This window comes from Microcaecilia unicolor, chromosome 4, assembly GCF_901765095.1.
Source record: "Microcaecilia unicolor chromosome 4, aMicUni1.1, whole genome shotgun sequence".
NCBI lineage: Eukaryota > Metazoa > Chordata > Amphibia > Gymnophiona > Siphonopidae > Microcaecilia > Microcaecilia unicolor.
This window is the reverse complement of record NC_044034.1, coordinates 140,671,204-140,694,857: the sequence shown is the minus strand read 5'-3', so window position 1 is coordinate 140,694,857 and position 23,654 is coordinate 140,671,204. Positions and strand designations below refer to the sequence as shown.

General features: G+C 44.8%; 1 protein-coding gene across 1 annotated transcript; it reads left to right on the top strand.

Moving 5' to 3' along the window:
- The first annotated feature begins 644 nt into the window (after positions 1 to 644).
- Positions 645 to 23,188, top strand: RCN1 (reticulocalbin 1). Its single transcript, XM_030200663.1, has 6 exons — positions 645 to 1,012; positions 2,606 to 2,799; positions 4,380 to 4,558; positions 8,927 to 8,987; positions 18,089 to 18,288; positions 22,437 to 23,188. Exons 1-6 carry the CDS (start codon positions 729 to 731, stop codon positions 22,452 to 22,454), a joined length of 936 nt encoding a protein of 311 aa, XP_030056523.1. The 5' UTR covers positions 645 to 728; the 3' UTR covers positions 22,455 to 23,188.
- Positions 23,189 to 23,654: the final 466 nt, after the last annotated feature.

Genomic DNA, 23,654 nt, shown 5'->3' with positions numbered 1-23,654 from the left:
TCCTCCTTTTGGGGGGACAAAATATGGTAACCCTACCAAAACAGTACATTTTATGCTGCTTATCCTAGAAATAAGCAGTGCATTTTCTCCAAGTCCATCTTAATAATGGCTTAGGGACTTCTTTTTTAGGAAGTGACCCAAAGCTTTTTTTAAACCCAGCTAAGCTAACTGCTTTTACTACATTCTCTGGCAACCAGAATTTAAATATACCTTGAGTGAAGAAATATTATCTCCGATTTGTTTAAAAGGTGGATGGGGAGGGAAGTGATTGGCTGTGGGCGGATGAGATTGCAGTAGCTGGATGAAAGAGGAGGGAGGGTGGATAGAGAGATCAGTAAGCAATGGATTTGGGAATGTCTAAGAGGGTGGAAGGAGGATGAACTGGATGGAAGGGGCGGGAAGGATGATTTGATGAATTTGGGAAGGGCTGACGGATGGGGGAGGAAAATGATTAGAGGCTAGATGGGAGAACAGTGTTGATTGTATGCAGAGCTGACAGATGGGGCAAGGTGGGGGAAGGTCCCAGAGCCAGATCACTTACTTTTTTTCAGCTCTTTCTCGGCTGCCTGCAACGTGGCTGCGGAGCCCCGCCTTGTTTCTGACCAATAACATTAGCAGAGACACAGCCCCCCCCCCCCCCCGACCCCTCACTCGGGACTGGTCACTAGACGGAGAAGGGGGAGTTGGTGCCATTATCCTACCCGGCCTCCCTTGAGTTAAAGGTCAACATGCCGCGGTCGGGGGGTTGGGTGAGGGTCCGTTCCTCAGTTTCCGGACTCCTGCAGAGGAGAATGTTCCTGCACGCCGTGCTGTGTTTACTGCTGCTCGGGTCCGGAACCGGCTCCGCGAAACCCACTTTCCGTACAGAGAGAGTCCGACCCGAGCCCCAACTGAGCCCCAAACTTCACGACGACACTGGAAGTTTCCAATACGACCACGAAGCCTTTCTGGGGAAGGAGGAGGCCAAGCGCTTCGATCAACTGACACAGGAGGAGAGTCGAGACAAGCTGGGGTAAGATTTCTGTCTCTGTCCCTAAGAACTGAGCTTATTTTCACTTTCTATCTGCTTTCCCTCTAGCTGCAAGATGATCTATGTTTACTGCTTCCTGCTCCTTGCTGGAAGTTCTTGCCAGACTTTTCCAGGCAGGAGGTTTATCTGGGCTTCTCCAGGGCTGCAAATCACCCAGTCCCTGATTCAGACTGAAAAATCAGACCTTCGCTGGGATTGGTTTGTCAGTAATCCAGAAGTGACCTAAAATCTCCGCCCTGGACCTAGGAAAGTTGGTAGCTTTGAGCTGACTGTTCTCGCCTCATGTGTCTCCTCACACAATGCACTAGATTGTGGAAAGGGGACACCTACAGCCATGCCCCCCCCCCTCCCCCGCTCCCTTAGCATTACTCATTTCCCCAGCAGGCCATGCACACTGGAGGTGGCTGCATGTGTCAGAATATCCTGCCAGATGGCTGCTCAATGACTCCCGGAAGTACCGATTGAACCTGAATTGGCTGTAAAGTGAAGCTGCTGCACAATGCCTTGGGTGTATTGTATAGAATACTCACACTTATGCCCATTCGAGGCGTCAGCAATTTGCCGTTATGCGCAAAAGGGCCAAGCGCTATTCTATAAGGCAGTGGTTCCCAAACCTGGTCCTGGAGGCACCCCAGCCAGTCAGGTTTTCAGGATATCCACAATAAATATTCATTAGAGATATTTGCATGCACTACCTCCATTGCATGCAAATCTTTCTCCTGCATATTCATTGTGGATATCCTGAAAACCTGACTGGCTGGGGTGCCTCCCTGACCAAGTTTAGGAACCACTGAGCTATGTGCCAAAGTTGCTTAACTCATAACTGTACAAGTGGGCGGAGCATGGGCGTGTCATGCACAACTCAGAGAATGCTGCACCAACTTGTGCCAGACACGGACCTGTTATAAGTGGGCGCATCTAATTTTTGGGCTTTGCGCTAGTATTTTACAGTGGCTTAGGCGCTCTCTGAAGCCATGATAGAGCTGCCCCTATAGCATTGGGCTGAAAATCCATCTTACCACCCTGATAACCATCTGTACAGGGAGATAACTATGTAGCCGAAACGTTTTGCTACTGTGCAGATAAGTTAGACATCTAGATTATGCCTGCCATCCGAAAGCAGGCGGAAATCGGATCATGAGACTGCCAGTATTTACAGTAATGCAGTGGCCGCTGCAGCTAAGAAATGACTCTAGGTTCCGTATTTTTATCCTGGGTGCCACGCTGAGGCAGCAACACGCCAGACTCGGTGTTACTCTGTTCCTTTGAAGGTGTATCCCTGCCAAATGAACTCTGTTATTCATTCTCTTTCCTTCTATGGATTGCTCTTTACTAAATATTTCAGTGACCTTCTAATTGCTTCCCAACATACTGGGAAGACAGTGGAATAGGACTGGAACATTGTGTTAATTGTTTTCTTGGCTTCTGGGGTGCATTATTCTTGCTGTCTGTTTGAAAGCCGCCTGACATGTTGCCTTCTTTCTCATCCTGGCAGAAAAGCAGATACTTCATTTCTGCTGGAAGAACAGAATCTCTTATGTGTATAGATTATGATTCATGTTTCTGGTGTTGCAGGAAAATTGTGGACAGAATAGATGATGACAAAGATGGAGTTGTCACCATGGAAGAATTAAAAACCTGGATCAAGCGAGTTCAGAAACGATACATCTACGAAAACGTGGCTAATGTCTGGAAAGAGTATGACCTAAATGAAGATAATAAAATTTCCTGGGAAGAATATAAAGAATCAACATATGGATATTATCTGGGTAAGTCGACACTTTGCACCTCGGCAGTGTTTAGGCCTAAAGATGGCGACTGATGTTTGTACAGTGACAGCAAAGTAACTTCCCAAGTAGCCTAGTGGTTAGTACAGTGGACTTTGATCCTGGGGAACTGAGTTCGATTCCCACTGCAGCTCCTTGTGACTCTGGGCAAGTCACTTAACCCTCCATTGCCCCGGTACAAAATAAGTACCTGAATATACTATGTAAACCGCTTTGAATGTAGTTGCAAAAACCACAGAAAGGTGGTATATCAAGTCCCATTTCCCTTCCCTTCCTTTCCCAAAAATATTTTCCATACAAGAAGCTGGAGGAGGGGAGGTGCAGACAGCTGCTGTCCCCCCCCCTTAAAAAAAAAAAGATATTAGAGCCATCTATGTTATCCTTGTGCTTCTCCAGAAGTTTTTTCTCTCCCATAGGGTAATTTGCCTCTTACAGTACTGTTTCGGAATTGTTTCTTGCCCTGTATTAAAGACACCAGGCTGTGCACACTGTACCTACGGGTGCACTAGGGCCAGGCTGTGCACACTGTACCTATGGGTGTACTAGTGCCAGGCTGTGTACACTGTACCTAAAGGTGCACTAGGGCAGGCTTTGCACACTGTATCTAAGAGTGCACTGGTTCCAGGCTGTGCACACCGTACCTAAAGGTGCACTAGGGCCAGGCTGTGCACTGTATCTAAAGGTGCACTAGGGCAGGCTTTGCACACTGTATCTAAGAGTGCACTGGTTCCAGGCTGTGCACACCGTACCTAAAGGTGCACTGGTTCCAGGCTGTGCACACCGTACCTAAAGGTGCACTAGTGCCAGGCTGTGCACACTGTACCTAAAGGTGCACTAGGGCCAGGCTGTGCAGTGTATCTAAAGGTGTACTAAGGCCAGGCTGTGCATACTGTATCTAAAGATAGGAGTGGAGGAGTGGCCTAGTGGTTAGGGTGGTGGACTCTGGTCCTGAGGAACTGAGTTCAATTCCCACTTCAGGCACAGGCAGCTCCTTGTGACTCTGGGCAAGTCACTTAACCCTCCATTGCCCCAGGTACAAATAAGTACCTGTATATAATATGTAAGCCGCATTGAGCCTGCCATGAGTGGGAAAGCACGGGGTACAAATGTAACAAAAAAAAAAAGATGCACTTTGTACCTAAAGGTGCACTAGGGCCAGGCTGTGCACACTGTATGTAAAGGTGCACTACGGCCAGGCGGTGTACACTTTATCTAATAGTGCACTAGGGCCACTCATGGTTGTACTAATCTTTTTGCTGCAAATTGAGGGTGATTTTTTAGATGCAGCAGAAAGGCCAAACATTACAAAAGAATCATTTGTTTTAAAAAGTCATACAGTTTATATGTTGACGGAAAATGATCAGTTATCTTCTGTGAAGAAGGAACGGGAACCTTGGGACAGGTTTTCTTTTCCTTGTCTTGTGCTTAATGTGGTACATGAGTCCTGGTTCTCTGTCTCCTGGTTGGATGTCACCTGCAAGGTTTCACTTACCCAAGTGCTGCTCCGATTTCAGATCCTCCCCCAAAGTTGTGACTAGCACCTTTGTCCTCTGTATTTCCAGCTAACCCTGCAGAATTCCAAGATGCCACTGATAAATTCAGTCTTAAGAAAATGCTGCCCCGTGATGAAAGGAGATTTAAAAACGCTGACCTGGATGGAGATCATGCTGCGAACAGAGATGAGTTCACATCTTTTCTTCACCCTGAAGAATTTCAGCACATGAAGGAAATTGTTGTGTTGGTAAGAAATCAAAAGCTGCCTAATTGTTCTACCTCCTGACCCCTAAAAGTAGAAACTATGAAGTGTAATATTCTTATTTAATTGTACAATGAACAGTACTGAAGGTTTCTATGGATCTGTTTTGCAGTGTATACTGGATGGATGCTGGTTATTGCTGCCTGTAGAGTTTATAAATGATGAAAGAATTTTTCAGTGGCTCATTGTCCCAGGAAGATGTACTGTATGGTGGGAACTTTAAGAACCTCCTGTATTGAAAACTTTATACAAACATCCTGTATAATAATTTGCAGCTCTGCACATCCGTCTAGATGCCTGGGTTCGTACACAGTTCCCATTGGTCCGCCTTGGGGATGACGTCACAGGGCGGACCAGTGGGAAGTGAGAGGGAAGAGAACCCAGCAGCAGCCACCGGAAGCTCCAGTCCGACGCCCCCCCTCTCCTCCGATTTTCTCCGCCCAAAAACGTTTTACCTCCTGCTCTGCGGTCCGCCGGCCACAGTGAAGCCCTGCACGCACGGACGCCGCTTCACACTGCCTTTGCTTTCACTTCTGTTTCAGCTGTTCCTGTGATCCTGCCCTTCCGCAAACAGGAAATGAGGGCGGGACCACAGGAACAGTTGAAACAGAAGCGAAAGCAAGGGCTATCTAAAGCGGTGTCCGTGCGTGCAGGAGGTAAAAACTTTTAAACAGCTGGCTCTTACGAAGGGGAGGGGCAGAGAGGGGGGGGTTCGGGTCCTGAAAGGGGAGGGGAGTCCTGGAACTGGAAGAGGAGGGACGGGTCCTGGAACTGGAAGGGGAGGGGGGTCCTGGAACTCGAATAGGAGGGGTGGGAGGGGGATCCTGGAACTCGAACAGCGGGGGGGGGGGGGGGGATCGGGGGAGGGGGATGGGAAGAAGGGGGAGGGGGTCCTGGAACTCGGAGAGGGAGGGATGTGGAGGAGGGAGGGAGGTTGAGTGGGGGAGGGGTACCTGGAGCTCTGAGGACGGAGGGAGAGAGGGAGGGGGCCATGGAACCTTGCTAGCGCCATTTCCTTCTGTTGGAAACGGGCCTCTTTTACTAGTTTCCTAATAATCCAGTCATCATAGTGTGTGAAATTCTTTGCATAAGATGCCACATATGCTAGAAATCTTTTAAAGCATAAAAGTACACATTTCTCCAGCATTTAGTATTGATACAAACCTCTGTATCCATTTCCAAATAGCAGATAAAATTCAATGTGGACAAGTGCAAAATGAAGCAGATAGGGAAGAATGACCCAAATTACAGGTACAGGACAGTGGGAACCACATTACGAGTCACCACCCAGGAAGAGGATCTGGGTGTTGTCTGAGTCACACCAGAGTCTAAAAAGAGGAATTATTAGGAAAGGGGTGAAGAACAAAACTGAGAATATTATAATGCTTTTCTATCACTCCACGGTGCGACTGCAACTCAAATACTGTGTGCAGTTCTGCTCACCGCATCTCAAAAAAGATATGGTAACATTAGAAAAGGTACAGAGAAGGGAGAAGAGAGGGCTGAGGGGGGATATGAGAAAATCCTGAATGAAGTAGAATTGGTAAACGTGGATCAGTTTTATTCCTTCAAAAGTTACATAGAACACATTGAAAACAAATAGGAGAAAATGTTTTTTTTTTTCATATTATGTGCAATTTAGCTCTAGAATTAATTTCTGGAGGATGTGGCAAAAGCAGTTGGTATAGCTGTATATAAGAAAGATTTGGACAAGTTTGTGGAGGAAAACAAATCCAAAGGAACAGTACATTATAGGGGTGAAGTGCTTCAGTGTATGAAAGAAGAGCAGGACTTGGGGGTGATTGGATTTGATGATCTTACTCTCCAAAAATACTAGGACTAGGGGGCATGCAATGAAGCTACAAAGTAGTAAATTTAAAACGAATCACAGAAAATGGTTCTTCACTCAACGTGTAATTAAACTCTGGCATTTGTTACCAGAGAATGCGGTAAAGGTGGTTAGCTTAGCAGGGTTTAAAAAAGGTTTGGATGACTTCCTAAAGGAAAATTCCATAGACCATTATTATAATGGGGAAAATCCACTGCTTCTTTCTGGGATAAGCAGATAAAATGTTTTGTACTTTTTTGGGATCTTGCCAGGTATTTGTGACCGGGATTGGCCACTGTTGGAAACAAGATGCTGAGCTTAATGGACCCTTGGTCTGTCCCAATATGGCAATACTTATGTACTTATCTCTGTGGGAGAAATCCAAGTATATCTGTTCCTATGATTTAGCTGTGCATTAAATGTTAGTCCAGATCTTTTAATTGAAAAACATAATACAATTAAACACAAGAACAACAAGGAACAGAGTCACAAGTTGCACAATCCAGGACTGTTACAGTAGCCTCCATGTCACAGCGTACCAGAACCACCATCCAAAGTAGGTTAGCAGCCAGAACGGCTATAACAGAAACAGAGGAAAACCGTAAAGAAAGAAAAGAAGGAGGGGCAGGAAGGAGAACTATTCCATGTCACAAAAAAAGGTATCCAGGGAAGACCTAACTCAGCATTAATAATTGTTACATGTGGAAGGGCATTTCGATATGACATCCAAGTCCGACTTTGGACGTTTTGTAAATAGTGTCCAAAACTTAATAGGAAAGAATGTCATTTTCAAAAAAGAAAAAGTCTATCTTTTTTTTCGAAAATAGTGTTTATGATTTGGGCGTTTTGTTTTTGGTCTATTTTCGACCCCCCCCCCCCCCCCCCCCCCCACCCCAGTCCAAGTGCAAAACGCACAAACTCAAGCCATTGGGAAGTAGGAGGAGCCAGCATGTTTAGTAGACTGGTCCCCCTGACAGCCCAGGAAAGCAATAGGGCACCCTAGAGGGCACTGCAGTGGACTTCATAAAATGCTCCCAGGTACACATCTCACCATTGTTCCCTTATCTTGTCTGCTGAGCCCCCCAAAACCCACTACCTCCAACTGAGCACCACTAACATAGCCCTTACGGGTGAAGGGGCTAAGTGGGTTTCTGGTGAGTTTTGGAGGGCCCACAGGGTCCTCCATAAGTGTAACGGGTAGGGAGAGGTATGGGTCTCAGTCTACCTGTCTACAGTGCACTAAATCCACCGCTAGACTACTCCACAGACCTTCATGCTGTTCTAATGGGCCTGAGTATAACATCTGAGGTTGGCTAGTAATGTTTGAAGTCACATTTGGGGGTGGGAGGGGGTTAGTGACCACTGGGGGGAGTAAGGAGAGGTCATCCCTCATTCCCTCCAGTGGTTATCTGGTCATTTAGGGCATCTTTTTGTGCCTTTTTCATTATAAAAATAGGTCTAGCTCAAACCTCTTAGTTTTAGTCCTGGACAGTTTTGTTTTGTTCCATTATGGCTGAAAAATGTTCAAGTCTTAGGAACGCCCAGATCTCGCCCTTAACATGCCCCTGACATGCCCCCCTTGTGATTTGAATGCAGTTCTGATGGACTTCATAGAAACACTTCTACAAATTGGTTTTGAAAATACCAATTTGGACGTTTTTGTGAGAAAAATGTCCAAATGCATATTTATGCCACTTTTTGGATGTTTTTTTTTCTTTTGAAAATGAGCTCCATAGTAAAATAGTAGATGACAGCAGATAAAGACCTGTATGGTCCATCCAGTCTGCCCAACAAGATAAATTCATTACATATGGTAAAAAGTGATTTATCCTTGCCATTTTAGGCCATAGGCCTTAGTAGTCTGCCTGGCACTACTGGCCTTGTTCTAAAATTTCTGAATTTGTTGTCAGAGCCCCTGAAAAGCTCCACTCTGGCCCATCCAAATCTATTCAGCCTCGATCAGGGCACAGACTGTAGAAGTCTGCCAACACTGGTTTTCCTACCTAATCTCCACTAATCTCCTTTGCATCCAATCCTTCTAAACATGATTCTTTTGTGTTTGTCCCATGTATTTTTGAATTCCCTTACTATTTTCATCTCTGCCAATTGCAGAAACCAGTGCCAATTTCTGTAATTGGCATTGGTTTCAGGGGGAAGGGCAGAGAGAGTACATGCCCGGACCTGTCTGATTTCCTAACACCAGGCCCGCTCTTCAGACACACTTCTAAGGCCACTGATGTAGCCCTCTCAGATTTTGCCCTGGGCTCCTGCATTTCTACCACCAGCCCTGCCAAGGAATGCCCTTGTCCAGGATGAATGTTGCTTTCGTATGGGTCATTTGTGGAGTCAGTGCAGCACTAGTTAAGGAAGAAGCGTCTTCAAACTAGTCTGATGCCTGTCTCCTATCAGCAGCCCTAGGATTTGGGGATCTTTTCTCTGTAGAAACTTTCTTTCTGATTATGCTGGTGAATCTTGGACATGTTTATATCAATGAAGTGAAATTCTGAAAATAATTTATTTTCTAGGAAACCTTGGAGGATATTGATAAGAATGAAGATGGATTTGTGGATCAAGATGAATATATTGGTCAGTGGTATTTATTTTATTTCATCATAAAAAAGCAACACAAACAGGTCTGGGAGGTTTATTGTGGGGCCAGACATTTCCACACTCATTTTTATTTTATACTTGATTATCTGCTTTTCTACCAAAGGCCCACAAGACAATATAATAAAATAATAAATGTAAAATACATATGAACTAATGCAACAAGCATCAATTAACAAAATCTAAAATGTACTGTGACACATTGAACTGATGGCTTTTTTTGTATCGTTAATGTTTGTTTATTGTGAGACTTTGCTATATTGCTTGTCATATTAAAATATCAATGATAAGCATACATCTTAGAAACACCATTTAAAAGCAAAAGTGAAGACCAAATATTAAAAACTACATTAAGTTAAAAATAAAATTCAACCAAAAAACTTGGCTACAATAGACCATAAACTCATCCTAAAACCTGATCAAATAAGTTTTGATTGACTTCCTGAAACCCAGCCAAATGTCCACGTGGCTGATTGTCTGGAGCAGAGCACGAGAGAACGCATGTTGCATAGTTGATGTTTAAAAATGCCATCTTCGAAGCCCAGAGCAAATGTTGGTTAAAAAGCAAGGTGAAAGAGGCTATTAGAGCCAAAAGAACATCTTTTAAAAAATGAAAAAAGGATCCGAATGAAGAAAACGGGAAGCCGTATAAGCACTGGCAAGTTAGATATAAAGTACTGATAAGGAAGGCTAAAATAAAATTTGAAGACACTTGATGTATAGGCAAAAACTCATAAGTAAAATCTTTCAGGTACATTAGAAGCAGAAAGCCAGTGAGGGAGTCAGTGGGACCGTATATCATCAAGGAGTAAAAGGGACTCTCTGAGAACAAGTCATAATAGAGAGACTAACTAAATACTTTTCTTTGGTCTTTTAATGAGGACATTGTAAGGGAGCAACATGTGCCAGAAATGGTATTTAAAAGTGACAAAATGGAGAAACGAAAAATAAATCATGGTAAAACTGGAAGCAGTAGCGAAGGCTGACACCCAAATTTGGGTGGGTCTGGGCCCATGGTGGGACAGAGACAGGAACCCTCCCTGGCTGTTTGCCCGGCATCTCTCTCCTCCCCTCCCCCTCCTCTGATTAAATCACCAGTTAGTACTGCTGAAAATAACCGGTTAGTTCTGAACTGAAAACCGGCTATTTTGGGGGTGGAGTTTGGCACTTGGCCGTTGAGTGCTGACATTCAGCACTTAACTGGCCAGGTAAACTGCGTAGATAAGACCCACAAATAGGGTTACCATACGTCCGGATTTCCCCGGACATGTCCTCTTTTTGAGGGCATGTCCGGGGCGTCCGGCGGATTTTGCCCCCGCCCACATTTGTCCGGATTTCTGGACAACGTGGGCGCGGGTGCGGGCAGGCGCGTGCGTGCGGTGGGTGTGTGGGCGGGCGATCGGCGTGTGGTCTCCCGTCCCCTCCCCTCCCCTTCCTTACCATGTTCCCTGGTGGTCTAGTGACGTCTTCGGGGCAGGAAAGAGCCCCCTCTTTCCTGCCCGGAGCGCTGCCTCCCCTGTCTATCATCCTTCTCGGTCTGGCTGGGGATTCAAAATGGCCGCCGAGAGTTGAACTCTCGCGAGGCCGCTTCAACTCTCGGTGGCCATTTTGAATCCCCAGCCATACCGAGGAGGATGCAGCAGGCAAGGGCAGGCAGCGCTCCGGGCAGGAAAGAGGGGGCTCTTTCCTGCCCCGAAGAGAAGACGCTACTAGACCACCAGGGCTAGACAGTAAGTGAGGGGGGGGTATGTGATGGGGGGGAGGGGACTATGTGACGGGGGGGGGGGGGAATAGGGGCGGAACCCGGACCTGAAGGGGGCGTGGCAGGGCGGGGCATGAGCGGGGCGGGGGCGGGGTAGGGGGGCGTGGACATGTGTCCTCTTTTTCAGAGGACACAAAATGGTAACCCTACCCACAAATATCAGACTGTCTTTTTGCGGTAACCCGTAGCTGGTTAAGTACTGAATATTGCACTTAGAGGGGCTCGGCAAACCAGGAAATTCAGTGCTAAAGCCCGGATATGGCCTGACATTGAATTCCAGGTTTAATGCCAGAGTCGGTCAGCAAAACACTGATCACTGCTGGCTGAATATCGGGCCTCTATATATTTAGGTGTTTAGTGTTTTTTTTAGTATACTGAAAATAGGTGTTTCATTAGTGTTTTCATATAGCAAACAGTACTTCTAATGCATTTTTATTTGGGGTTGTTAATTTATAACAGAGCAGAGGTAGAGGTGTGTGTGGATCTTGTGGCTTAGACAGTTTTAGGGGAGGGTGTATATGAGGGGTTTGGGTGCATTGCTCCCACCCCTCCCTTACTCTGATTCCTTTACTTACCCCATCCCCAGCGCTCCATACGTTCAGCGGTTGCTTCTCCTCAGCTACTTGAAATTGTTGTGCTGTTGACAGCAGCCAAATTCCCAAGATTTCTGTGGTGAACAGTTCCCCTTCGCTGACAGTGGGATTGGTACTGCCCTGTAAAATGCCTAATTCTTTGGCAGCCTCGACAGTGGTAGAAGTAAGGGCAGTGGACAAGAGTGTAGCACAGGCAGCAACCAGGAAAGAGCCATATATGTATATTTTTTTCATCTTGTCTCTCATGTGGCAATAAGAATTGGGTGGGGGTGGGTGTAATCTGACCTAATGAGAAATCATTTATCATTCATGTTGCATCTTCCCCCCTCTACTCACTAGCCTACTGATCTCAATTTGTAATTAAAAAGCAGCAGCCATGGTACTTTCGGCTGCTTTCTCCTTCCCCCCAGCCCGGGGATGGTGTGTGCATCACATGATTAAAAATCCTGAGTGCTGTAGAAATGGGTAAAAGGAAACCGTTTTCTACGCTTTCAAAAAGTACCAAAGACTAGGGAGCACTCAATGAAGTTATGTGGGGAATGGGTGGGGAGAAAATGTTAAATGTTTGAAGATAAGCTAATTGCCGGACATTTGTAACCTGGTGGTGAGATATTGATGGTTAAAATAAGTACATAAGTAATGCCACACTGGGAAAAGACCAAGGGACCATCGAGCCCAGCATCCTGTCCACGACAGCGGCCAATCCAGGCCAAGGGCACCTGGCAAGCTTCCCAAACGTACAAACATTCTATACATGTTATTCCCGGAATTGTGGATTTTTCCCAAGGTCCTTTAGTAGCGGTTTATGGACTTGCCCTTTAGGAAACCGTCTAACCCCCTTTTAAACTCTGCCAAGGAGGATAACCAGTGGGACACTGTCATACCGGGGTACAAATATATCGTAGTGATAGGGTGAATCGGATTGGTGGAGGGGTAGCATTGTATATTAACGAGAGCCTTGAATCAATAGATTGAAAATTCTGCAGGAAACAAAACACTCCTTGGAATCACTGTGGATTGAAATTCCATGTGCAAAGGGGAAAAGGATAGTGATAGGAGTGTACTACCGTCCGCCTGGCCAGGACGAACAGACGGATGCGGAAATGTTAAAGGAAATCAGGGACGCAAACAAACTGGGCAAACACAATAATAATGGGGGATTTCATTACCCGCATATAGACTGGGTTAATGTAACATCTGTACACGCAAGGGACATAAGATTTCTTGATGAAATCAAGGACAGCTTCATGGAACAGCTAGTTCAGGAGCCGACAAGAGAATGAAAAATACTAGACTTAGTCCTTAGTGGTGCTCATGATCTAGTGCAGGGGGTAACGATACGAGGGCCGCTTGATAACAGTGATCATAATATGATCGGTTTTGATATTGGCATTGAAGGAAGTGAACTAGGAAATCAAGTACGCTAGCGTTTAACTATAGAAAAGGTGATTACGACAAAATGAGAAAAATGGTGAAAAAAAGACTGAAAGGAGCAGCTCGCAGAGTAAAAAACTTGCATCAGGCGTGATGCTGTTTAAAAACACCATCCTGGAGTTCAGGACAAATATATTCACGTATTAGAAAAAAGGGAAAAAAAGACTAAACGTCAGCCGGCGTGGCTAAACAGTAAGATAAAGGAAATCATTAGAGCCAAAAAACAATCCTTCAGAAAGTGGAGAAGAGAACCACTGAAAGTAACAGGATAGATCATAAGGAATGCCAAGCCAAATGCAAAGCGGAGATAAGGAGGCAAAAAAGGACTTTGAGAAAGAAATTAGCGTTGGAAGCAAAAATACATAGTAAAAATTTTTTTAGATACATTAAAAGCAGGAAACCGCCAAAGAGTCGGTTGGGCCGCTGGACGGAAAATGGTGTTAAAGGGGCGATCAAGGAGGACAAAGCCGTAGCGAGAAATTAAATGAATTCTTGCTTCGGTCTTCACCGAGGAGGATTGGGGGGGGCACACCGGTGCCGGAAAGAATATTTGAAGCGGGGGGTCGGAGAACTAAACAAATTCTCTGTAACCTTGGAGGATGTAATGGGTCTAGTTCAGCAAGCTGAAGAGTAGTAAATCACCGGGACCTGATGGTATTCATCCCAGAGTATTAATAGAACTAAAAAATGAACTTGCGGAGCTACTGTTAGAAATATGCAATCTGTCCCTAAAATCGAGTGTACGTACCGGAAGACTGGAGGGTAGCCAATGTTACTCCGATTTTTAAGAAGGGTTTCCAGAGGAGATTCGGGAAATTATAGACCGGTGAGTCTGACGTCGGTGCCGGCAAGATGGTGGAGGCTATTATTAAGAATAAATTGCAGAGCATATACAAAAACATGGACTGATGAGACAAAGTCAGCACGGATTTAGTGAAGGAAGTCTTGCCTCACCAATCTAATGCATTTTTTTGAGGGGGTAAGCAAACATGTGGACAATGGGGAGCCGGTTGATATTGTTAAGCTGGATTTTTCAGAAGGCGTTTGACAAAGTGCCGCACGAAAGACTCCTGAAGAAATTGCAGAGTCATGGAATCGGAGGTAGGGATTTATTATGGATTAAGACTGGTTGAAAGTAGGAAGCAGAGAGTAGGATTTCGTGGCCAGTATTCTCAGTGGAGGAGGGTAGTTAGTGGGTCCCGCAGGGGTCTGTGCTGGGTCCGTTGCTATTTTAATGTATTTATAAATGACCTAGAGATGGAATAACTAGTGAGGTAATTAAATTCGCCGATGACACAAATTATTCAGGGTCGTCAAGTCGCAGGAGGAATGTGAACGATTACAGGAGGACCTTGCGAGACTGGGAGAATGGGCGTGCAAGTGGCAGATGAAGTTCAATGTTGACAAGTGCAAAGTGATGCATGTGGGTAAGAGGAACCCCGAATTATAGCTACGTCTTGCAAGGTTCCGCGTTAGGAGTTACGGATCAAGAAAGGGATCTGGTGTCGTCGTCGATGATACGCTGAAACCTTCTGCTCAGTGTGCTGCTGCGGCTAGGAAAGCGAACTAGAATGTTGGGTGTTATTAGGAAGGGTATGGAGTCCAGGTGTGCGGATGTTATAATGCCGTTGTATCGCTCCATGGTGCGACCACACCTGGAGTATGTGTTCAGTACTGGTCTCCGTATCTCAAAAAGATATGTAGAATTGGAAAAGGTACAGCGAAGGGCGACGAAAATGATAGTGGGGATGGGACGACTTTCCTATGAAGAGAGGCTGAGAAGGCTAGGGCTTTTCAGCTTGGAGAAGAGACGGCTGAGGGGAGATATGATAGAAGTGTATAAAATATGAGTGGAATGGATCGGGTGGATGTGAAGCGACTGTTCACGCTATCCAAAATACTAGGACTAGAGGGCATGAGTTGAAGCTACAGTGTGGTAAATTTAAAACGAATCGGAGAAAATTTTTCTTCACCCACGTGTAATTAGACTCTGGAATTCGTTGCCGGAGAACGTGGTACGGGCGGTTAGCTTGACAGAGTTTAAAAAGGGGGTTAGATAGATCCTAAAGGACAAGTCCATAGACCGCTATTAAATGGACTTGGAAAAATTCCGCATTTTAGGTATAAACTTGTCTGGAATGTTTTTTACGTTTGGGGAGCGTGCCAGGTGCCCTTGGACTGGATTGGCCACTGTCGGTGACAGGATGCTGGCTAGATGGACCTTGGTCTTTCCCAGTATGGCACTATTCTGTACTTATGTAAGCTAACCGCCTTCAACCACGTTCTCCAGGCAACGAATTCCAGAGTTTAATTACGCGTTGGGTGAAGAAAAATTTTTCCGATTGTATATGAAATCTTATGGTTATGTTTTGTAAGTGGGAATCATCAATAAAGATTATTGAACTTAAAAACAAATGGGAGGAAATATTTTTTTCACTCAATGAATAATTAATCTCTAGAACTCTTTGCCGGAGGATGTTGTAACAGCGGGTTGTATGTGGGTTTAAAAAAAGGCTTGGACAAGTTCCTGGAAGGAAAGTTCATAGTCTGCTATCATTCATTGGTAGCATGGAATGTTGTTATTAATTGGTTTTTCTGCCAGGTACTTGTGACCTGAATTGGGCCATTATTGGAAATAGGATACTGGGCTAGATGGACCATTGGTCTGACCTAGTATGCCTGTCCTTATGTTCTTATGGATTTGTGTATTCAACAATTTTCTGTAAGGAGTTTGTTCCTGTATTGGTTTACTCTATCTATATGATATAAATTCCTTCAGGAGTTCCTCTCACAAAGACAACAGGCTGTTCAGTGATGTCACTTCCTTCCCCCCAACTCTGCATCCTGTTTCTCACCAGGAATGCTACTGAGGCCCTCTGATGTAACTTTTTCAGACATGATGCTTAGGAGTTTGGCAGCACATGTCTGAAGCAAGGTCCAAGAGGTCAGTGAGAAAGCCTGTAGTCTACTTCTTAATATAGAATTTTATTTCTCGCTAAGGGGTCTTTTACAAAGGTGTGCTAGCATTTTTAGTGTGCGCTTTCCATTCAGACACCCATAATATTCCTATGGGCATTTACACGGTTAGGGCACCCTCATTTTAAGTGCATGCTAGAAATGCTAGCGCATCTTTGTAAAAGGGGCCCTAAATGCACGGTTGAACTGCTGAGAGCAGTGCTTCATGGCAGTCTGTTTTCTGCTACAGATGTTATTTTAATCATGGGTGTGGCTCCCAAATGCACATTTTGGGACCATAAAATGATTAGTTCTAGATATTAAAAAAATAATTGTATATTTGAATGAATCATTTTTCTAGGACATTTATATTTACTTTTTATTTTGAAATTTATATTACCAGTTGCCATAAATTTTTTACAGAAAGAATAATCGTATACCTTCTCTGATTGTTAACATTTCATCTTTGGCCTTAATGCTTCCCATCTCAACTTGCTGTACTGTGCCGTGCACCGCTGCTTAAATATTATTCCTCCATCTGTGCCTCCCCCAGCAGCAGACTGCCGCTCCCTGCACTTCATATCTGCTAATTTGAAAGCATACCTAGAATAGATTCATAATTGAGTCCTATTGTGTGTGATGATGTGAAGCATTAAGAAATGGTTTTATAAGCGATGCAGGATCTTTAATCGCCTTTCGGCAAACACAATATGTGTCTTTGGTCCAACTTGTGTCACAGGAGGCGTTTATCAGTGTTCCTGCTGTCAGCTCCACAGAGGTGAAGTGTGTGTATGTGTGAAATGGCTCTGCTGCAGGCGGCAGGCTACCCACGCTGTACTTCCCTCATAATGACAGGTTCTTGTGCTCTTTGAGTGGCTTTAGTAATGTTGAGATGAAAAGTAATTTGATTTAGGGGTTGATCTTGAATGTTCTTTGCACAGCAGTAGGGGGAAAAAAATGATATTGCGGCATTGAAGGTATATATTGCTTAGGTTGTTTTTATGGGGGGGGGGGGGGGGGGGGGGGGGAGGGAGGGTCAAAGAAGAGCCCAGATAGCAGATGCACTCAAATCCTTTGGCTACCTTTAGATCACAGTCGGGAAGAACGCATGCACACTGACAGAGCTTTACTGATCATTAGTCTCAGGAGCTGAATGCTTTTCATGTATGACTAAAATAATAGAGATGTACAGTTTCCACAGTAATTAAGGTTCATTCCATGACATTACCTACGTATAATTACAAGGTGGTTGTCAGCATTTGTTACTGTGGGACTGGCATTTCTGCTTGTCCTATCCAGAGCAGAATAGAGGGTTCAACTGTTGAATACATTACATTGACAAGTATGATAAAATCAAATTGACAGAACATGCCAACTTATTAAAATAAACAATGCAATGGTTTGGATTAAATTAAATTCATGCTTGAAAAAATGAATTTGCTTACTGAGCCTTTGCCTTAACAGGTGGTAAAAAAAAAAAGTACTCCAATTAGAATACATATTGTTGTTTTGCACAATTTGCAGAACCATGTACACTTAATGTTGCAGGAAGATTGTTCTACAGATAGCAATATGGCAGGAGAAAACATGGCTGAACCCTGGTGCACTACCTCTAAGTAAAATTCACTCCGCAGCATGGTGCCTTGCTTTCTGCCTGACAACCTGAGCTTCCCACAGTTCAGGGGTTGCAGGGAGAATAGATTTTAAGTTTTCACACTGACTGCCTTGGTGTTAACATCGCTGGTCTATTATACCTTCTTTGTGTGAATAAAAATCTGCTGGAAAGTCATGTGCATAGAATTGAAACTTGACTCTATGTAGGTTATTTTAGCAACCCACCTAAAACATGGCCCCTGGGCTGCCTTCCCCCAATCTGGCTAAAAATACTCACATTATGGAACCCCATATGTGGCTTTAGCCAAATTGAGGGATGGATGTTTCCAGACAGCTGGTTTAGTCTAGTAGGTTGGGAACTAGGGTTTAAAGCTTTATGACCTTGGGCAGGTCATTTAACCCTCCATTGCCTCAAGTACAAATGCAAATTATAAGCCCTCTGGAGACAGGAAAATACCATCTGTACCTGAAAGTAACTTGCCTAGAGCTAAATACAAGAAAGTCCCTTTAAATACGCTTCTGTTGTGTTTACCTCATCTGAATCACCTTCACTGATTAGATACTTAAATCAGAATTTTTTGGAACCTATTCAGTAAAGGCTGATGTTCTTTTGTCACACTTTGACACTGCTAATGGATTTGATTTACTAAGGCAGATCCCTGGAAAAGACCTCGGCTAAATGAGGATCACTGACTGATTCTCAAACCTTTTCACCTCTGCAGCGGATATGTTTGCACATGAAGATGGGGGACCAGAACCTGAGTGGGTTGCAAATGAACGGGAGCAGTTTTCAGATTTCCGGGATCTAAACAAAGATGGAAAAATGGATAAAGATGAAATGCAACAGTGGCTTCTCCCACAAGGTTACGATCACGCACAAGTAGAAGCCAAGCACCTCATTTATGAGTCCGACATAAACAAGGTACCTACCAGTTTCAGTGCGGAGAAAGGTCTGAGCAAAAAATCCCTTTTCCCTTCCTGTTCCCTGCAGTGTAATAAGGTGTGCTGAGTTGTGGTTCTGTGCATAGTTTAACATACCCAGTGGAGTGCTAGGTGCTGGAGCACTTGTGTCAGAATGTATGCCCTTATTATATCACTGTTATTTGAATCTTATCTTAATGAAGGTATTAGCTAAGGCTCCTCAAAGCAGAGAACTGTAAACAAGACCCAGAGGCTTCCCACATAGGAGCAGATGCACAAAGCTTTCTGTGCTGGGACTGTTTGCTTAAGACTGGTTCTAGTCAGTCTAAAGTCAACGTTATTTAGCCAGTATTGCACAAAAGGGTTTTCATGGCTCTAATGTGTACCATTAGTAGCCACCAAGAAATTTATTACAGTGAGCTCAGTAGTATTCTAATGAGCATTCCAAGGGATGCACAGCTCCAGAGTGCCCAGCTTTAATGAGCAAATTTTACGGCTGCTCTGGAGTTGTGAGAGGAGGGAAGCACAGGCAAGCAGCTGCAAAGGCTTCTGCTTGTGCTCCCTACCTCTCACCTCCAATCTCTGCCCCCCCCCCTCAGCGATTGACCTCTTGAGCCCCCTAGGGGTGACCCACTGAATATTTTTGGACCCTGCGTCCTAGAGCCCCCGTACCCCCTCCTGACCAACCCTACAATGCAACAAGTGACCTGACCCTCCTTCCCCTCCCCTTTTAATAGCTAGAAAATATGGAGGGGGGGGTCAAAACCTCCCACCCTCCTGCCTTGTCGTGCCCTGCACAAAATGGCAGCACCCAGCTCCAGTCCATCTTGGGATTTACTGGGCAGGGCTAAGCACGATATAAGGAATTTTCTTTCTTATATGGCATGTATTATTTATTTTATTTATTTATTACATTTGTATCCCGCGCTTTTCCCGCTCAATGCGGCTTACATAGTAACAAGAGAATACAATCTGTAGTATCTGAATCAACAAAGGAGGTATGTGGTAGGACAAATGAAGCCCTGCCCAGTGTATCCCAGGATGCACCGGGCCTGGGCTGGGCACCACTATTTCGGACAGGGCGGACCCAAAGCAGGAGGGTGGGAAGTGTTGCTCCTGCCCTATTGCCTCCATCTTTTCTAGGGAGGGGGATCGGGTCACTAGTTGCCTTTGGGAGGGAGTTGGGGTCACTAGACCCCTGGGACCATTGTTGCCTTTGGGGGGGGGGGGGCAGGACGGGTAATGGGGGGTTCTGGGTCACCAGAACACCAGGGCCATTGTTGCTTTTGGGAGATTGGGAGAGAGCATGGGGTCGGGGGACCACTGGACTGCTAGATATTTGTTCTTTGGGGTTGGCGGGTGGGAGGGTAGTGTCGTGTCTCATCGGGAGCTGTGAAATGCATTTAACAGCTTGGAATCGCAAACAGCGACTGATGCACAGTCTGCTGTAGACGCAACTCTGCTTTCCAGGATTGGTGTTAAGGGCTGGAGCAAGAGTAGAATCTGTGCTGGGGGCTTTGAACCTCAGCTTTACTTCATCATTCGGCTTTCCCGAGGGGCTGCTGTAGTGAGGTAAACTGTGAACTTCGATCCAATTCTATAATAGCATCTTGGCACCAAGATTCCATGATAGAATACTATTGTAGGTGTACCAAGTGATGCTCATGCTCTGTCTATGTGTACACTCCCTTGCAGTTAGGTACCACATTATAGAATAGTGCGTGTCAATAAATGGCATCTTTGACGCTTGTAATGGCGCAAACCTCTTGGCATCCGTTTATGGAATTCCCTTCTCTATGCTTCTCTGAGTTCATTGAATGGTTGTTTCCTCAGTTCTGTATGTTGGCAGGAAGACTGCATTGGCTGATGTCAGATTTTCAGAGCAGTACTCTTTTCTTGCCAGCAGATGGCACCAACAGGGCAAGGAGGAAGCGGCTTTGCTGTCTCGGCCCTTGTCTAATGTAAAAGCTCTGTCACATTTTATTGAATGTGATGCCAATATATTCCCTTTGGCTGCTAACGATACTGTAAATGAGACCTTCTCAAGCCTTTCATGTTTTAAGATATGCTTGAGATAAATGAGTATATATTGCTTTTCCCATGTGTGCATTGTCACTGTTGAAATGCTGTGTGAAGCCCTGGTCGACTTTCCTCTTTCTTTCTTCCATTCTCCTTTAGACACAGGTCACTGGTTAGCGATATCCTCTCATTTATTCTTCAGATTATTTGACATAATATTCAAAATAAAAATAATATCAAGACAGTTTACAATGGCATGAATAATAAGCGGACAGAAGACTAATCAAAGATACAGATTAAAAAAAAGAAAGCAATCAAAAGTAAGGAAGGGAAAATAGAATAGCTTAAAAATGTATCACCTTATCAGACACAAAGTCGTGGAACACAAAAGTTGGAATAACTATTTCTTAATATGTGCCTTGATTTAGAGTCAGAGCTCTCAGTTCACAATATGTTGACCGTGCATTGCAGAATGTAGTGCTAGATAGGAAACAAAATTTACTTTGAGATATTTGAAATCTGAAGGCGATCGGGAGAAGGTGTAACCAAAAGGATTGCATGGTGTATGCAATAAATGTGAAAAAAACCCCTGTGATCTCATAATGAATGAGTCAACATTAATGTCTTAAATTGGATCCTGCTCAGAGATGGACCGTCAGTGCTTTGAATTGTACAATACTTTAACGCAGTGTTCTGCAGTTACAGAAGTCTTTTTAAATGTATGTTCGACTCCCAGCTAAATAAGAATTACAGTATTCTATTCGATTAGGGGCCCTTTTACAAAGCGGCGGTAAGCCCAACGCGGGACTTACCATTCGCTAAAAAGGAAGTACCACCGGGCTACTGCAGCAGCCTGGCGGTAGTTCCCACCCCAGTGCGCCGTCATATTTGGTGTGTACCTGGCAGTAATCAGGCAGTGCCACATGCTGCCCGGTTACCAACGGGTTAGCAGGAGCTCTTACCTGCCACCTCAGTAGGTGGCGGTAAGGGCTCCCCTTCGAAATGGCTGCATGGTGAGTGCTTTACTTGCTGCATGGCCATTTCCTCAAAAAAAGAAAGACCTACCTTTTACCCACTGCAGTAAAAGGGGGCCTCGACACGCACCAAAAACACAAGGGGCCGTTAAAGACCAGGATATGAAGTAATGGTCTCCACTGAAGTGATGAGCAAAAGCAAAATAAATAAATAAAAGACTGAGAGAAGAGATATAAGGTATGAAAGAAGGATCATGCCAATGATAGACTAGCAGCTTTTAACAGAGACATGAACACCAAACTACACATTCTAGTAAACCACATGCTTTTTGATTTTATGTGTTTACTAGCCGTTGAGCCGTAAAAACGGGCTAGTAAAGGAAGGGGGGTTGAAAGGCCCCCCCCCCCTGAATAGGTCGCCGCCGCCGCTGCCCCCCCCCCCCCCGGAGTCCCCTCCGCCACCCTCCACCCGGGCCGGGCACCTGGCTTCACGATTCAAAACCGCCGGAACGCAGCACACAGCTCATCTGAGCTGCCGTCGGCCTTCCTTCTTTTCTGCGTGTGTTCCGCCCTCGTGTGACGTAACGACTGGGGAGGGGCGGGGGCCTTTCAACCCCCCCTTCCTATACTAAGGGTGGAGGGTGGGGTGGCGGCAGTGGCGACTCCGGTTGGGTGGGGGGAGCGGTTAGCGGCAAACCCTGGGGGGGGGGAGCGGTGGCGACGGCGGTTCCCTCACTCGCAGGTGCGCAGGTTCCCTCTCTGTCCCGCCCCCGTCATCACGTATTGACGTGGGGGCGGGAAAGAGAGGGTCTCTATTGCGCATTTGCGAGTGAGTACGCCTCTTGCCATTTATATGTTTGATAAGCCAGTCCAAGAGACTTGAAATCCAGTAGTTAACACTTAGGTGGAGAGCCATGTCCCATAATTGGTAGCAATAACAACTTGTATGTCATTGGAGTAACAATAAATGCTCAACTCAAGACTGTGTCTAAGGGTGGTGAATGGGACCAGAGAAATAATACATAATGCAGGGAGGCCTTGTGGGATCAGTGCAGGAAATCGTCCTCATAAGCCACTCACTCCTGTCCCTGCCTGTAATCCTGGGCCACTTCACTTTTCACAATGTGCCTGAATTAAAAAGGTCTTTTCTATTCAGGATGAAATGTTTAACTAGAGATGAGATTCTGGAGAACTGGAGAATGTTGTGGGGAGCCAGGCCACCAATTATGGAGAAGATCTCACAGGAAAACATACTGAACTGTGACAGTAACAAGAGTGGACCAGAAACTGTATATCAGCTCCCAGCATATGAGCAAAGTCATAAGGGCATGATGTTTGCACCAAAATGTTTTCAGTTACTCCACACACACACACAAGCTGTGTCATCTTGCTGCTAGAAGTGGCCCAGTTGCTCCCTTTAATGCTTCTAATCACCGATGCACATTTGGGTGTTTTTCTTAACTTTTTAGAATCCTAAGAAGTTTGTACATTTTTTTTATGTAAGGGCAGTGCCGCAGCATCAGTTTAAAAGTGAACAAAAGGAATTGTGAATGCTGTAAGATGCAATGTTTTACTGTTATTTTTATGAAAAGACACAGATTGATTGTACCTGTTAAGTTATTTTATGTTTCTGAAAGGATTACACACTTTCGTGTTGTCAGATTTAGAAGCGTAGTTACACGTTGGCTACCATTAAGAACTGTTATTTTACTGTTAACCCTAGTTATTAGTAACTAGGTGTCATGGCATAAAATGGGGACCTGGTGCTAAAACAGCTTGAGTTAGTGGTAAAATAACATGTCTTACCAGTAGCCACTCTGACAGAACAGTAGCTTTAAAGCCTGTAGAATTGCCTTTATTAAATCTTGAAGTGCATTTCTCTAGTTTGGCCAGCAGGTGCTGCATGTATGTTTTAAGCTGTTATTAAAGAACTGACCTTCCCTTCTTTAGTTAACACAGATAAAAGAAATGCCTTTTTTAAACTTTGTTGACTAGGCTCTGATTGGCCTAAGACCTTTTTTTCATTTGAATTGTACTGGCTTTTGCCTAGTTTCAGCCCGGGAGAAAGAGAGAGAGAGAGAGCTCTTTGCTGAAGCCTGTAAAACAGTTATGTTGTGATAACTGGTGGAGCAGCTATATGTCCTGATCTCCCCAGGTACTTTCTATGAAGTAAACAAATGTTTAGTTAGTGTTACAATTGATCCATATTTAAGTTACCTGTTATTGTGTGCTGATTGCACATTTTCTGTCCACTGGTCAATATTTTTTTAATGAGAATAAATGCAATTGTTTGTTTGCTCTGTTTGTCTGGACTGATAAAGTATCCTGGTGTGGTTTGTGTGTGGGGTCTGTGGCTGCTCTCTGTGAACTGTAG